Raw genomic sequence first — 17468 nt, forward strand, 5'->3', positions numbered from 1 at the left:
TCATCGAACAGCGATAATTTATCTCTACTCGTACAATTTCCTTCCTTTTCGTTTTATCTCTACGACTATCGATCAAAGGTAAAAACTATAGAAAGATACAGCAGAATTTGTAAACGCATTCGAGGATTAAAAAATGAGAATTTACTTTTAAGTATAGGCTTGTCCTCGCAGACCCTCTGTTTCCGAATCGGAGCTACCTCGAATCGACGAATTACTATAATACGCGTTGGCAAATGATCTCTAGCCTTCATACAGCCTATATATTTCCAACATGCAGAAAAAGAATCTGTTCGTTCTATCCAGACCTTCGTCCGTTCTCTGCACTATAATTTCTGCTAATTTCTTACTGTAGAAAAATACAGATTGGTCAATCCGATCGTTAAATCCAGGTACGAACGACGACTAGTTTCTATCGGTCGAATTTCAATTTCAAGTTGAACGTTACTTTGTAATTGCAAATCGTAGTGAGAAACATCAGAGGATCTGCGAATTTATTTTTTTATTAATTCAACGATTAATACGCGTTTAGTTCGTCGTATCGGTTAGAGGTTGAAGGTGTGTCGAAATTATTAAGAAATTATTTATCGAGGAATTTTCTATTTCTCTTACCTTAAATCGTTTGTCTTGGAGAACTTTTTTGATGGCGACCAGTTCTTCCGTGTCACATAGTTTCGCTAGGTATACAACGCCGAAGCTGCCGTTACCGATTACTTTAGTGTCTGTATAGGAGATCTCTTGGGGACGATCTGGACCAGCACCAGGTGTAGCCACCACGGTTGTGACTTTGTTGCCATCTCTATCTGCATTATACATCACACCGCCCATAGAAACAATCGAAAACCAGAATGGTAAAGTACAAGTAGAAAGTAAGAAGGTATAGTAACGATTTGGAGTCGTATAAAAAAAAAAGGAAAAAGAAAGAAAAAGAAAAATAAGGAAAAGATGAAATAGTAAATCGATTCCACGAAGCAATGGACTCATGCTCGGTGCTATAATTTTCGAAGGTTTTGTTATTCAAAGAATTTTATGAAACAGTTATGATTGTTCAACACGTTGACTGCTACGTAAGTTCACGCGAGGCTGCTCGTACCAGCAAATTAATCGAATGATTTAAACTCTGTAAACAATCGTGTTCGAGGAGATTTTCGATATTTTGATCTACGTGACGGTAACGTTACCAAGTATTAAATGCGTTATGAAATGGTTGAAGAATTTTATTTTTTAATAAACGTATGTTGCGTATCCGCGTTCAAAAGTATGAGAATCATCGATGAATTTCTAACAAAACATCAGTAGATAATCCATTATGAAACGACAATTATTTCATGAAATTCATATTCCATTCGTTCATATTCAACTTTGATTACGTGAGTTTAGAAAAAGTACTTTTTCAAGAGAATATCGTCATATTTTTCCAACATTTTTCGAAAGCTAAACTACGTGTCATGTGGGAATGAACAATAAGCAAGAATCACAGTCAATGAACTTCAAATTGAAGTCAACGTGTTGATACTTAGAGGACTAGATGTATTGAGTTGGCAACTAAGTGATCGCGGATTTTGTCATTAGGTGGTATTGACAAAATCCGCGATCACTTAGTTGCCAACCCAATATAATACGCGTAGTTAGAAAATGGAAGAAAATTTATAGAAAGATGAAGTAGATCGAAGAAAATGCGCCAGGAATTTGAAAGTTATAAAGCGATACAGTTACGATTTATTCGACTATAATTTAAGCACGAAATAGAAATATTTCAATTACAGCAATAACGATTAACGTAAACTATGAATTCGTCGGAATCTTATCAATTGAAATGATCGTCGTTTTGTTTCATTGCTCTTGTTTTCGAGTTAATCGCCGTAAACAGTATAAAATCCTACTTAAAAAAGAAATTCTAGAATCCTGTTCCACTGTTCCCATTGTATCGATTTTCGATGCATCGTTTTCGAGCCGAACAACATCCTGCGCGGCCTCAAACTTGAAAACGATTTCGAGGAGCATCAACACGGGGCCAGACACGAAAGAATGTACAACACAACATCGAAGGAGTCGCAGCACACAGTCGAAATAGCCTCGTCGTCGTGAAAATAGCGCGACGATCCGAAATAGCGCGATCGTCCATTCGGTTTTATTGCGGAAAAGTCAGCATCGAAAACGACTGCTCCCTGTTCGAAGACGAAACAATCTTGCCGAGAATTTTCGCGCTTTAACCTCGTCGTTAACCATTCGTTACGCTTGTAACGCCCAACCATAGAGCTGTATCGTTCGACGAATAAGAATCGAAGCAATGTTCGTTGAAAACATACAGAGTCGTTGCATACAGCAAAAAAAAAAAAGAAAAACAAAAAAACCTTGAGCCGAGATCCAAAATATTTACCATCTACTTCGACGATAGACGATGAAAAGCATCGGACGATGAATTTGGAGATGTCGAGATTATTAAAAATTTACTGTATTATTTTTCGTACAGTTTTATCGAGGGACGTAATAAGAAAATGTTTGAAAGTCTGCGTAAAACACAACGTTATAAAGGCAACGTTAAATTTGCAATAAAATCGGAGGATATAGCATTATGGTATGATCGAATTCGTCTTGTTGTTCTTTTTATCTATCCGTTTGTTTCACCAAAAGAAGACCATGTAACCTTGAGATCTTGAGAAATATTGCAAGATCTTCGATAGAAAGCGAGGTTATCGTAGCAGCCGTTAGTTCATAAGATGATAAAAAAAAAGGAGGCTATTAAAAGAAGCGTAGTGTTTTGTAACTCGAAGGAAGTTCGCGAGCAGTTAACGAAGAAATAAGAACGGAGATCAGTGAAATCACTGCTTCCTCTTGCTTTATATCCGCCAAGGTCGTACAATCATCTAGAATTAGAGGGGAGATCTATGAAAATTAGTGTTTACCATAGAAATTCTCTAACGTTTTTACGGCGAGATTTCCCTATACGTTTCTACACTGGTGGCAAAATCTGCAAGCTTTCATCGTCGATTAAAAAAACACCGTGTTTATTCCTGTACATTCTTTTAAGAAGAAGTCTACCGACGATTTTGTTAAAAAATATTTATAGTCAGAAAAGGATGGCTACATTTTAGAAACGTAAGGGTAGCAAGGTTGTACAGCGATGCGCGAGCTCTTGCAATCTTAATCCTTTGTACGTGAAAGCTGAAGAGAAGAAGAGAAATCTATAACCTATAACTAGTCAATACGTTGATATTGTTAGTCGATAAATAATTATGCGACAGAGCGCCAAAGTTCTTGAACCGCGCAGAGTTAATTAATCTTCGATTCTTGAAAACTTCAAATTATTACTTTAACTACGAAAAGATCGCTCTGTCATAGGATTTAAAGGACCTTCGAATTTAAAGGTTATCGTAGATCAAAAAACGAGATGGACCAATGAACGTAATCGATAAAAACAAACACCCTTTACCCTTGTCCTGCTTAACACCTAGAAGAAAGGAGAACTAAAACGCTGTTACAGTTTACACCGATTGGATTCTTACACGGTTCGCGATTCTATTCTATTGCTCGATAGCAGCAGGCGCGTGAGAGGTATAACCTTGATAAGATGCGACGTAGGATAATGCGAGGGCCGCGTTTACAGACCGGTTTTCTCATTGAACCGCGGCTGAAAATAACCACGCGCCGCATAATTCAAGCGTTGTAACGCGACCGGGCCCGAAAATTCGCACGACCGTACTGGAAACCCGGTTGATGTCTCGCGATCGCGTTTATCGTCGTCGGATGAATCGAAACAGGCGCAGCCAACGATAACATGCCACGTGGGCCACGATTTACTTCTTGACATTTCGCCAACATCTTTCCCTTCGGTTAACCTTTTCCTCTTCCGTATCGTCACCTCTTTCCCTCTTCACGCAGAGTATTTCCAAGTTTCGATGCAGAGTAACGCGAACCGGCAGAGAACTGGGCGCATTTGTGATTTGTTTCTTTAACAGTTTGCGAACAGTTTCAAGGCGAATAGGACGTCGGTCGACTATCGTTGGAGAAATTTCAGGTTGAACGATTTTGGTAATTTCCTAGGGAATGCGAAGCGTACGAGATTGTAGAGGAAATGGTGACCTTTGGAATATCGTTAGGTTGATGCATAGAAAGTGTTGGTTTCCTGGATTAGTCTTTAATCGCGCGTAGTTTCGTCAAAATATGTATATATATGGTGTCTTTAATCGAAGAAATTGATCGCATTGTTTCAAATTTACAAGGATTATCAATTCTTGAACTGCAAAAATCTTGAAACGAAACTGTCGTAGTTTTCTTGTTCAAATAATTTATAGATCGAAGATTGTTTAAGCGGAATACATAGAATGTCCTTGATTTTCTCCAAATGTATTAGGTTGTCCGAAAAATGTCTCTCTTTCGCAAACGTGTCTTTTACAACAATGCACCTTCATAGAAACGTGAAACCAAGTCTGTGAAACGTCGCGGTGTTTATCTCAGAACAGAACAAAATGGATCGTACGTAATTCGACAAAATAATATAAAACAAAAAACGATTTATTTATTGCGCGTCTATCATTTCCTCGTAAAATGAAAGAAACTTTTCAGACAACCTAATACAATGGAAAGCATTTACTGTCCCAATTTCTAAGAAGTAGTACACCAAAAAAGAAAGACAATTCCACTAAAATAAACATATTCCAAATTCTATACGCTTTATATAAAATTTGTATTTGTCTCGAATGTTTATGTCGGATCTACGATGGCCGAAAATATCTCAAGTACCATGATTTAAAATATAGTCGAAGTATCCAGAAGCTGATGCAAGATTAGTCGCGTCAACAGAATTTTAAAGGCCTTGAGACAGATATATGCTAACCTTGGTTCTAAGGAAACGTAGGAAACGTATCTCTGAAATTCGCAAAAGAGCCACGGTTATTTCGAAGTGGCAGCAAACTCCTAATTAGACTGTGAAGTTCCATCTCGCGAACCAGCTGATCGAAAAGTGCCAAGTCGAGGTGCGAAACATTACTAACGCTCGAAAATAGCGACAGCTCGTACATCAAGATCCTGAACTGCATCGTTCAGCACCTGTCCGCGCAACATTTCACGCGAATCGAACTTAGAAGATGTTACAAGAATGAATAACGAAGAACTGAACAATAATACGCGTTTAGAAGTAGAATCTTTAGACTTGGAATTACGAGAACCATGCGAAGATTACAATTTTCGTATCTTTTGACAATTAAATTAGAACGCTGCATGTATAAAAGAACTTGGAACTTTGTCTCTAATTAGGTTTTAATATCGTTAAATGTTATTAAATATTATAGAAAGTATAGTTATTTCCTGTTACACGCCTGTTCCTAGTAACACACCTGTTTCTAACAAATATATTACAATATATTACTTTTAAATCGTTTTAATTTTTATACACGACTCTACGAAGTAATGTGCAAGTATCAGCAATATATTCGATCTTGAATTTTTTTTTCGGGGATATAGTTCCCTGAAATAGTTGGGCAATTACTATTGCCTAGTTTTTATTGGAGGATCCTTAGGGACACGCGGGAGACGAAAGAAGTGGGTCAACCGGCAGCGATCTCTGGCAAAAGTGCCGCTTGGATCGGAGCCGGCTAAATCCAGCGTGCGACAAAAAGTGCAACCCAAGGATCCGGATGCACGTCAGCCTCCCTTTTACCGCGTTACGCGCGCATCAGAGGATTCACGACCTTTTTCCTGGCCGTATCGCACGGGACTGGCAACCGTGTGACATTTTGCGGCCAACCAGACGATGCACAGCCTTTGGCTCAACGGTGCATCGTCTAAAGCGATTGCAGGATCATGGGGTAGAATAATCGCGTTTTCTTTGACACGCAGATTTCCGCTGATGAACCGAGTTCGCGCTAGTCGGTGTTACGAATCGAAAAAAAGCTCGCGGTAAGTAATTATTAACTCTCGACAATATACCAGCCCGATATTGGTTACGACAAAAGATGATCTGACAATAAATTTTCCGACCTGTCTCGATCTATTTGCGTTCAAATTCTCTTCAGATTCGTTCGAAGTATTTTCAGCGAAGAAATTTTCCGAGTACTGTTCCGAACTTTATCGTTTGCTTTGAAACGAAAGATCGTAGACTTATTTTGTATGAAAAAATCTCGGATCCATTTATCGAAATAACGAGTTTCGAAGTAGCAACTTGAATATTTCAAAAACTTCTGAAACACCAAACATCGGTGCAATATTGGCGCGTCAAGGTGTTAAAACTGCACTTTATTCGCAGGTTTCGATCTCTTATCGCGTGAAATCTCAGAAGCAACGTCGACGAAATTTGCGATCGTGCAAAATCCGATTTGCACACCAAACGCACGTTTCACGCGACTTTAGATCTGCATCGGTGTTTATCCACTACTTATAAACGACGTTAGGCAACGCTTTCGCAACAAGTATTGTCTCCTTCGCTTTGCATCAAAGGTGTTACTTACTATGCACTTGGATCGATCGAATAATTCGCAGCACGTTCTATCGATTGTACAAGTATTTCAAGGGTTATAGAAAACATCATCGACGCAGAAAGTCTCGATTTTAAAGCAAAGCTCGTCGGTTATCCTCGCGCGAGAGCATGTTTCATATATGATACGTTATTCAGCGCAAGGGACGCGTGTGGTTTTGTTCTTCTGATTTTATTCTACGTGGTTGAACGTTAGATATCACGTTCTACAGTTTTATACAAAGAAAGAGCTTGTGACGGAATTAAATATTCAACAGTAGGAAGAAATTTCAATTTTGCAAAGGTTGGCAGCCTCTGGTACGCGACGAAGAAGAAAAGGATCGATCGGTTACACACATCGAGCATCCCGGCAAGCAAAAAATCTCTTTACCATTTTTATTTCACCTTTTCTTTTTTTCTTTTTCCTTTTTTGCCCCCTTTTCTTGCCGCAACGTGTCAAGCCGACGTAGCCAGCTTTTGATGTATGAAAAAATAATTCCCGTGGGTCGATGTGTGTAACTAAAATAAATACGAATAACAAGGGATAAATGTCAGTGGGTCGGTGTATTACTTCTCGTCGAACAGTTTTTCTTTCTTTACTCATCTGTCTTGTGTTTCTAACCTTTCCCGCTCAAATGGCAGATGGCTTTTTAAAAACGCGACTAGATGTTTTGTTTAATAAACAAATTCATAAGCGTCATCGCGTTGTAGTCTTTTGCGTCATCCTCGTTTCAGTCATAATTTTCTCGATAAAATCGAGATTCGAGGATCAATGGGTAGAAATCTTGGCAAGAATTGGGAGCGGAAAATTAACGAAGCAGAAAATTATTGCAAAAATGACAAGGTTCTACATACGAGTTATTATGATTTTCCTTCTCTAGAAAATAGGTACTTTGCAGTATGACGAAAAATACTACATAGCATTTCAAATTTCAACATGTCTGCTTTGCGATATATTTGTGAATTAATCGAAACAAATAGAAGATGGAACTGGAGATTGTTAAGATGCATCTCGTTCCATCGAAAGTCAGAAATAACACAACTCGTCTCGAGGCGACTGACATGTTTGAAAAGCAAGAATAATCCAGTGTTGAATAATTTATCGATAATGTCTGGGTTCATTATACTTTAAAATATTCCGAGTACAGTGTACACGCCGAGATTAAAAAGCAGTCAAACTTGGTAGAAACAGCGAATATATTACGCCTACGGATCGTCAAAGTCAATGATCGATGATGATTTCAAGGCTAATTAGCGGATTTTAATAATCCAGATAAAATTGAGGTTACTCCAACGTTTAGAACAGCTGCTGAAGAGCACACTGATTTAAAATCTCTCTTCTACTCTCCAATTACAAGTTTTTGTCAATTTTTACGAAGCGAGCACCGTATACGCAATAACCGAAGAATCCAAAGATGTTTCAACTAGAAACTTTAAATTTGACAAATTTTTGGTAATTTTTATAAGACGAAAAATCCACCGACAACCGGGCAAGAAGACGATGTAATTACAATTTTCAAATCTCGAACTTACAAAAGCAGTTCATATAAGAACTTTTGTCGCAAATGTAATAGCTTTTGCATAAACGAAGTCTCAAGTCGAACTGTTACTATCGTCCCCTACGATTTGCCCTATTTTCCGTGGAATAAAAGATCTGCTACTATCACTGCGCCAACGTTTCCAATATGTTCTACTTGGAAATATCGAACCTCGAAGAGCGAATTTCTTTTTATCAATTTTTATCAAGAAATTCGAAAAAGGAGCTGTGAAAGAGAACTCAGAGAAACTTCACGGAGAAACATTTTCTCGAAAGCGGGAAACTTGGACGCGAAATATTATTTCGCGATTCTCACGCGACTATGCGCTAACAAAACCGATTCCCACTGCCAGAACAACGATCATCCTTCGCCCTCCAGACGAGCAACTTACGTTTCCTGTTCTTCAGCCGGCGCAGGAACTTGCAGAACTTTTTGTACGCTGTGTTCGCCTCCTTGCTGCTCAGTTCCATCGCGCTCTTCGCCCTTTCATGCTTCTGCTGTCCAGACGGACAGAATTTCGGATAACGCCAATGCTGGCAAGGTTCTGACCAGTCTAGCGCGGCAGCTGGCGCCATTACACTTTACAAAATTCACTTAAAAAAAAAATCCACCGAAAAAGAAAGAACACTTGACCGTGTGAATTTTTTCTTGGTAAAAAATACTCTGGTTTACCCGTCCGTTTTCGATAAATATCTCGGTGCGACAGAAGCTTGACGCATCTAGTCTATAGTCATATAGTTTACAAATATTCCAAGAGTCTGAAACTACTTGGAAGGTCACCAACAACTAATATTAACACGGTGTCAAGGTGCACGGCGTGGGTCATCGTAACTATGCCAAATAAACGATTTTCCACGCTGATCTCACTGCCTGTCTTTATCATGCTTCCGACAAGAAGCTGGCCAAACCAGGTAATTCGGGGCGACTCACACGATCGCCATTCAGCACACGGGAATGCCGCGTTGAAACGCACGAGCCTACACACCGGTTCGTACACGAATTCGTGCGTGCCACGAATCGTCAATAACTCCGCGATCTAGCTTACGTGTCGTGATCACGCGATCATTGTTCGTTTTCCGTCCGAGCCGATTTGTGAGACAGGAGGACAAGGTTCAAGACCGACCACCGTCTCCGACGATTTAATCGAACGACGTAACATCGATCGGTGTGCACGAACGACAGATTGCTTCCACCGATGACACGTATCCTTTGGAATGCTCAGCGAGTCTCCTTTGGACACCTTGTAACGTACAGATATTGTTGCTTGTCTCCAGATAAGGTTCCCTTTCGAAGATTTTCCAAGACTCGGATTTTCTCTCACCGAGCGTTCAACGATATTTGGCGATTTTAGCAGATTTATTTGGGCAGAGTCGTTACTGGAAGACTCGAGGAGATTCGTTGGCACGTATATCGTTATAATAGCTCAGGTTGAGCATCGATCGTCTCGCTTGCTTCAGACTACCGAGTTACGCGGAGATGTAATTTCTCCTTGTCGAGTGATCAGTCTATTTCGTTGGTTTCGGATCGGTTCTAACCGCTTGCTATCACCAAATAATACTCACGAAGGATAAAAACGAGTCACAGCGCGTGTGAATCTTTGGTCGAACGTATAACGCGTAAATCAACTTGAGGATTCCTCTTATCGAGTCTTCTTAGTGGAAATCTTAATCAAACGGTCCTCTTCCACTTTGGGAACGTACAACTTTCAAACCGCACGATCGGATCACAACTCACAAACTTTCCTCCAACACTTTCGGCTAATATGGTACTTCGGTAGAGATAGAAGACGACGGGGTGAGAATCGCGCGGTTAATCGTAATGCGTTCTCAGGTTGACGAAACGAACTGGCTTTACGTGTCGAGATCACGCGACGATCCGAGACCTGGCCGATTTGTATCGCTGCGTATCGCTCGCGTTCCACGTAGCCAGCTCGCCAGAAACGTTCTCGTTCCACGGCGTCTCGGCACGCGACTAAGCCGAACGCGTCGCCAATCGCCATTACCCGCGGAAGAATCAGCTTCCCGGAGGGGGGAGGAAGACGCCGAGCGTCGCGGAGGGGGGAGCGAGCGTTGTACAACGTATAACAGATACGAGCCGCGAGAGCTAGCGATAAACGGTGCCTGGCCGCTTTTCGACTTTCCTGACTGCTGCTCTTCCAACGCTACCGTACAATTTCTTATTATTTTAGGGTGAATTTAGGTTGAGCGTTGTCTCTTCAGCCAAGTCTATACCGAATATTGGCTTTTAAGTTGAGTGATGCACTTTAGATCGAAATTAGGTCGAGTATCGTCTCTTTGACGGCTAACGTAAAATTCTGTGTCTTTTAAGGTAGATTCCTTCTTTTAGGTTAATGTCTTTTTTTAGATTGGTTCGTTTAGATCGAGTACCAACGAGTCTAACGCTAGACTCTTTGGATTTTTCGAAAGTTTAGCGAGAAATACTCGACAGCGTTAGATCTGAGAGCTTTTACCGGTCTCTCTATTTAGTTCAGCTGCTCTTCCATCGACTTACGTTACGTTTGTTGTTTCTCTCGCTGTTCTTGAGATTCGAACGATTTTATTTTTAGCATAACAGGTTTAAAACCGCGACAACACGACGTACCCCGCAAAACACAATCTTGCGCTAAAATAGGAAAGTAAAGTATTTTTCGAGCACAAGTATTTCTTAATCTCGACTCAACGTATCAAAGTCACCTTTTTTTCTTTTTTATCCCTCGATTCTCGAAAATCTTTTTCTATCGCATCCGCGTGTTTTCCGCTTGATCAAGACCTTATTTAATTCCGGAAGCAGATAAGATAATTAACATCTGCATTAACGCGGATTACAGCATCAGCTTCGAGTCGGTCGTTCGTTAATCGATTAAACCCACGAAATCGACGTAATACGAATTTAAATATTTATCTGACGATCATCTACTAAATACGCTATCCTTCAAAAGTATCGGGATATCGGCATATTTTTGATAAAATGTATTTTAGCTACAGAATTAACGCAAACGGGGTATTTCAGTACCAAACGATATATAAAGTAACGCGCAAAAATTTCTAATCAGACAAACTTTTCACTTCAGAGTGCAAAGGCGATATTTCATAGAATTCTACGTATAATTGAAATTTATAACTCGATAGACGATTCGGAAGGTAATAAGTTCTGCCCGTGATTATTAATTCGTCATTAACTCGTACGCGCCGGTTAAATTCAAATATCTTTATTGCGATATCGATGGAAACGTCCGGATGCTCATAAACGGTAGCATATTCGTAGCCTAAATACGAAATATGTATCCATACTGACCCATATTTCCCTAACGAGTTGCAAAGCCGTGAAGCCATTCAACCACGTAAAATGGATCAACGAAGATTCGATGGTCGCTTATTAATGACCGTCTGCAGTCTCTCGAACGAAGAGCAAAGCTTGGACTCTGTAACGAATTTGTCATGGAACAAAGTGGCCTGCGATATATTTCATTCGCGTACAGCAGTAAACTCGTTATGACTATGCGTGACACCAGAGGATTATTCATGATAAAATCTATTTATAGTAGATCGTGTCGTCAATGACGGACGTTACGTTGGATTAAATAGAACGTGCCAGTTTTGCAAAGTAGAATTTCGCGGCTGATGAGCAATCACGCTGACCGCCACTCTTCTCTGAATCTTTCCGTCTACTCGAGTAGTTTTACAACCTGCTGTTGTTTATTGGCAAGTCGTCGTTTGTAATCGTGTTTTGCGTGCTTTTTGGTACAGACTTTGTTATCTCGAGAAAGAATATTTCTCATAACCATAACATAATATTTCTCGTACATATCGTATGATAACGATCACGATATTCCTCTGGAAGAAAGATAGCGATATCTCGCGAGTAAACAGAATTTTCTAAGCGATAAATTAGAAGTAATCTGTTCGCGATACGTAAAAGGGGAATTGAAAACTTAGAAATATAACAAGCGACTGTTGAAAATAATATCGGATTACGGATGTCCACGCCAATTCATATTTTCACGAATATAGCGAAAGAAATAGAATTTAAATAGAGATTTGATTCATCTACCGAGCATTACAACGTGATTCTTACTTGGAATTATTCCTATCATCCTCTTTGTCCTTACTTCTTCTCTAAACAGCTAGACTGAACAAACTTCTTTTTATTTCTTATCTCTAATTACATGAATTAAAACGGAAATCTAATTACATAAATTACACGCAGCATAAAAACCATGGTTATGCTCTTAGCTCCGGCGAATTTCTTCCTTATTTATCAACTCGAACTAATCGTTTAACGGCGTAACATTTTTATAATTCAGATATTTCACAGATGCGCGAACACCGAACAGAAACCGTCTGTTACGTAATTGTCCACCGGCAGTTTATTCGCACCTACTGCATGGAATTTAAAGTAGCGTAAATTAACAACATAAATAAAATAGAGTACCACGTAAGACATCTAAAAAGATTACACACAGAATAAGCAAACACTTTCTACCAGCAGAAATTGAAATTCCTATAAAAACTCGATTCCAACGAGGACAGAATCATTTAGCAAATTCTGAGGTATTCCGAACACAAACAGGCGCAAATGAAATTATTGTATATCAATAAGAATTGTAAATAAGATATATAAATAGCAAGAAGAGAAAACAAGCTGTAGATAAACAACTATCGAGCTCGCGTTTTTTACCAGCGATTTGCCGCAACGTACGTTTTTGAAAAATAACGACCGATATAATATCGCTTAAATCAGGTAAAAACTAACGAAGAAACGACGGCGATCAGATAGCTCGACCAAGCTGATAGCGCGTTTAAAAATCTTCCCCTACGAGGAACGCTCTGTATTTGTCTCGAAGATTATTTCATCGTAGAGGGAGAGCGGAATGAGCAAACGAATACACCACAATCTCAGCGTGGAGTTGCGCGCCAGACGAAGCGTAATCAAAGGTTAAGGTGCTATCGTTACTTTGCAGCGATCTCGGTTTTATCCGCGGTTTCACCTCGATGACGACGTTTTAGTTCCTCGATCGTGGTATTAATTAGTAGAAGCCTCTGCTGCATTTCGTATCGCGATAGTCGCGAGAATTTCGTTTCGTTCATCCAAAGTTCTCGCTGTAATCCGAATATGATAAATATCGACATATACGAAGGTGATATCAGGTGACTTGTTTGTTTGGAACGAAAGTAAGAAAACAATTGTAATTGCAGAACGGAAGATTACGTAATACTTTAGCAAGTAATAACATGAGTGAACTGGCAGATTAGAAGCGATAGATTACAAACTCGCGTGTCAATCGGATGATTTTTAACTTATAGAATTTGATTGTAACGCGAAGCTTGTTATTCGTCAAATTTCACCAACGATATTAGTTCAGTTGTGCAAGAAGATACAAAATATTGATATAAAAAATACCTTGGAAAGAATGCTACGAGTAAACGAAATACGTTTTTAAATATCCAATTTAGATAACTAAAAAGAAAACGTCATAAAAGTTGAGCGATGTAAGAAATTCGCTACGAAGCAAGGAATATTCTATTGCGAGTGTCAATTTTATGACTCTAGGAAAAGCGGTTCGTATGATCCGGGCTTTGTTTTATTTAAGGCTGAACACGATGAAACGGTTATTTTTAAGGCTGTATGTGCGTCTTTACTACCTGTAAAAACGCCACGGAAGTGGAATGATTCGTTAAAGGAAATGATACCGTGTCGATCGTAAAAAAACTGTTGGTACAAAAAGTAATAAAATGTTTATTGTTTAAACGACGGAAAGCCGGACAATAAAAAGAATGATATTTCGATGGAGTCGTTAACGTCGACGTTGGTAATGGAGCTGGCGCGTTAGACGCATAGGCTGATGATGAATAATTTGTGAATCCCGATCGAAGATACGAAGATAACGAACATCGTTTTGTCGCGTCGACGTATATAGTCGAAACGAGAACAAATCTCACGAAAGTCGTGTTGCTATCGTACTCCTCCTGCGTCACTGCTTTCTTCAAGCTCTTACGACAAACTTTCCAGAAAATTTTCCACGAAACGATCTTTTCATATCTGCCACAAATCGAAGAAATTATCTAGCGGCGAGTACGATCCAAAGAACTTTGGTTTTTATTTTGATTGTTATTAATTAAAGTTGAGTTGACTCAAGCTATCAATAATAGAAGTTAGATTAGCTCTAGTTATTGGTAATCGAAGATAAGTTGACTTCAGTCGAAGGTTCGTTTTTTCGATATTAAATAAGTTTTACGAACGATCAAAGAGTAGAGTTCTTCGTGATATAAAAGAATTTAGAAAGTAACAGAGACAAGTGCAAAGGACAAAAAGCTGTAGTTCTTTAATTAGCGGGATTAACAGGGTCAGGGATTATGAAATAAATTTTCGACGAACGAACGTAATCTGTTCGATGTTCGATCTCGAGATAAGCCAGGAAACAATTCTTTTTTAAATATAAACCACTTTAATACGATTGGCCAATAGAATGATATTCCGAAACTCCAATATCCTCATGAATGTCAATCATTTTAACGTAACCAGCGTTGTTTTCTTAAGACTCTAAAGTACGAACATAATCTCTGTTAAAATATACATGGAAATAATATTTAGAACGTTCCAAAAACCAGTGTAAATTGTTTCGAGCGCCACAAAGTCGCGGGCGCATTGATATATCGCTGGTGTTTGAACACTGGTTAGAGCACCCGCTATATTTAGCCGTAATAAGCAGATAACAGGCGAGCAACAGCACAGAAATCGCACGTGAAACCTGTGTTCTGCGTTCAAAACACTGTCACGAGTTTAAAAAGGCAATTCTATCTTCGGGAAAATAAGGATGACGTTGAATATTCCTCTCGGGTGACATCACTTTTTTCATCGACAGGAAAAAACACGAAGATTTAGAAGAAACGCGCGATGGAACGATCCAAATCCGATTCTTTGCCTTTCTTTTTTTCTTCTTTTTTTTTTATATATATATATGTTTCAAATATTTGAGGCTACTGGGTGTCCTTGTTACCTTATTTCAATGATTTGGATGCTAATGAGGCGGCCGAGTCTTCGATATCGAAAGTGTACAGCTCGTCGTCCGAGAAGGAATCGAGGCTCGCTTTCGTGACCAATAACGCGGACAGTTGATGAGGTTGCTTTAAGCGTGCTGCTTGGAATATCGATGAACCGTTTGTTTCGTGAAAGTTCTCCCTCGGTGAAAATTTATTTGTTTATCGTTGCTGGATACGTAAGAAAAGAAAAAAATGCTTTCCCGTGTCTTAAGACGGCCGAACAAAATTAACAAAGTAACAAGTATTCTTTCTCCAGAGAATTATTTCGCGCGTCACTTCTCTTCTTTATGTTTCTTACTTTCTTCTTTCTTAATATTTATTTCATTCCGTGCTATCTTTTGCCTTCAAAGTAACTGTCACGGCTCTTTGAAAAGGCATCCTCATCCAACCGTCTCAATTGCAGAATTCCCTTTGAAGAAGAAGAAAAAGAAGAAGAAGAAAAAACAGGGAAAAAGTAACAAACAAGCAACGAGGAGTCGCGTGATTAATTTTCGATGAAGCTCGCGCGCTTCGCGATAAGGAACTCGTTCTATAGAATCGCCGGTTTATTCGCGGTAAGTGTGTCGAAAGCCGGCGTTTCGAGCTTCGGGGCGAACAAACTGGACAATTTATAGCCGCGAGACTGAAAGAAGTAAAGCAAGTTCATCGTCTATAGCACCTAGCGAGGCCGATGACACCGAGAGAACAAAACGGGAATTTGTAACTAACTTAAAGGTCGGCGATCGTGTTAAGAAACTGCAGTCGTCTGTATATCGCTTATTAGGCGACGTCCAGGCATTAAAAGCTTCAATGAGTTTCAAGATCTAACGAAAGGAGCAAGAAAATTAATAAAGTGCACGGTTCGACCGGTTAATTATGTTTAATTATAATTTAGACCAGTCACTGGCAAACCAGTGAAGATAAACGAAAGAGTCGAGGAAATGTTCGAATGAAACGAGAGACCCGACAATTATATTTATTAATGTACGTGGTCACAGACGATTATGAAAATATATGAATCGATCAATTACGTAAATTACGATTTGATTAATTGATTCCATTCATAGAGAATCGTTGTAAAAATAAAGACGAATGAAAGAGCTGATGATCGCAGATGATTACCAAGGTAAATGAATTAATAAGTTTATTAAAATATTGGAGTGACGTATGAATCAAACTATTATGAGAATGAATATATAATATGATCGAACATATTGGGAAAGCATTGCTCTATCTATAATTGACTCGATCGATTAATGAAAATAATTAATGAATATGAGATGAAGAAACGTTAGGATCGAAAGGCCAATTCTGTATTAATCCGTACGAGTAAATAATTATGAAAATTAATGGAAGATCAATCTGGTCGAACAATCGTATCGTAAAACGAATTAAATCCGAGTAACGTGGCATCCTGCACGCCAAGGAACGACAACCATGATCCTCAAACTGTCTAATTGCCAAGGAAGAAGCCTCGAATCTCTCCAAACAGGCCGATATTGCGAATCAGATTCAATTGGACGGCCTACGAACCGCAACTACGACGAAATTGGAATGCCTGGCTAAGAAATTTCACTCTACTACGATCATGGAATCGGAGATTGCTTTTGCATTACGTAGAAATCGATATGTCGCCATATCGAACGATTAGACGATTTCCGAAGTACTCGAAAAATACCTCTTCGAAATATCTCTTGAGCGTAAGGTCGATTTAAATTTATCTACCGTCACGCGGATCGGCTGATAGAAATTTCAATAGGTCGCAGATAATCCGGAACTCTCCAGTCGGCTGGGTTATCGAGCGTTTATTTTTTTATTTTTTAATTTTTTTATCGATACGTGGCTATCGATCGCGGTCATTGCGGAATAACCGTTCCACGAAACGTAATCGTGGAATCGGTGTATTCTCGACAATGAATAATGAACCGACGTCATTAATCGAATCATTGAATTGCCCGGACGCTGTAAAACGCGAAGTAACACACCCGTGGCTCAACGAGTTTGGCGCAAAAATAAACGAGTCGTAGTCGAAAACAATTCCACGAAGCACAGTTCAACGCGGTCCGGTTTCCGGTTAAGAAGGATTCGCGAGGATAACTTAACGTTGAAACGTGACTGGCCTATTCTCGTGATAAATGAAAGGTAATCAGAGAAAAACCGAGATCGTCCGTTTTTAGCGATCACAGGAAGGCTTCCTAAAATACCACGTGTCTCAGAATTTTTTTACTGGGAACCTATACTAATCTTTTTACCGGGAACCTATACTAATCTTTTTACTGTGAAGTTATACTAGTTTTTCAAACAGCATTATATAATCTCAAGGGTTCTCTGGAAAACTGAAACGATCGTTTATCTTTGATCGATTCATTTTCCGATCTTTACATGAAAACACTAGAGGTATACAAAAAATACATCGATGTTTCCTTTCAATCAACGAATCTCACGATAAAGTAATAAAAAAAA

The 17468-nt window shown here is 39.2% G+C and overlaps 1 protein-coding gene across 7 annotated transcripts in view; it reads right to left on the minus strand.

Annotated features, from left to right (window-relative positions):
- LOC117158776 (glycogen synthase kinase-3 beta) overlaps positions 1–17468 on the minus strand; it is a 57245-nt gene that overhangs the window by 6609 nt on the left and 33168 nt on the right. For 4 of the 7 annotated variants that reach the window (XM_033338045.2, XM_033338043.2, XM_033338048.2 and 1 more), the window contains one exon: positions 610–800. In XM_033338045.2, the coding sequence (XP_033193936.1) occupies positions 610–800 (191 nt within the window). Of the gene's footprint in view, positions 1–609; positions 821–8377; positions 9963–17468 lie in introns of those variants that run through there. The other 3 variants (XM_033338040.2, XM_033338041.2, XM_076621660.1) reach the window with 3 other exon arrangements.

Source organism: Bombus vancouverensis, chromosome 9 (assembly GCF_051014615.1).
Source record: "Bombus vancouverensis nearcticus chromosome 9, iyBomVanc1_principal, whole genome shotgun sequence".
Classification (NCBI taxonomy): domain Eukaryota; kingdom Metazoa; phylum Arthropoda; class Insecta; order Hymenoptera; family Apidae; genus Bombus; species Bombus vancouverensis.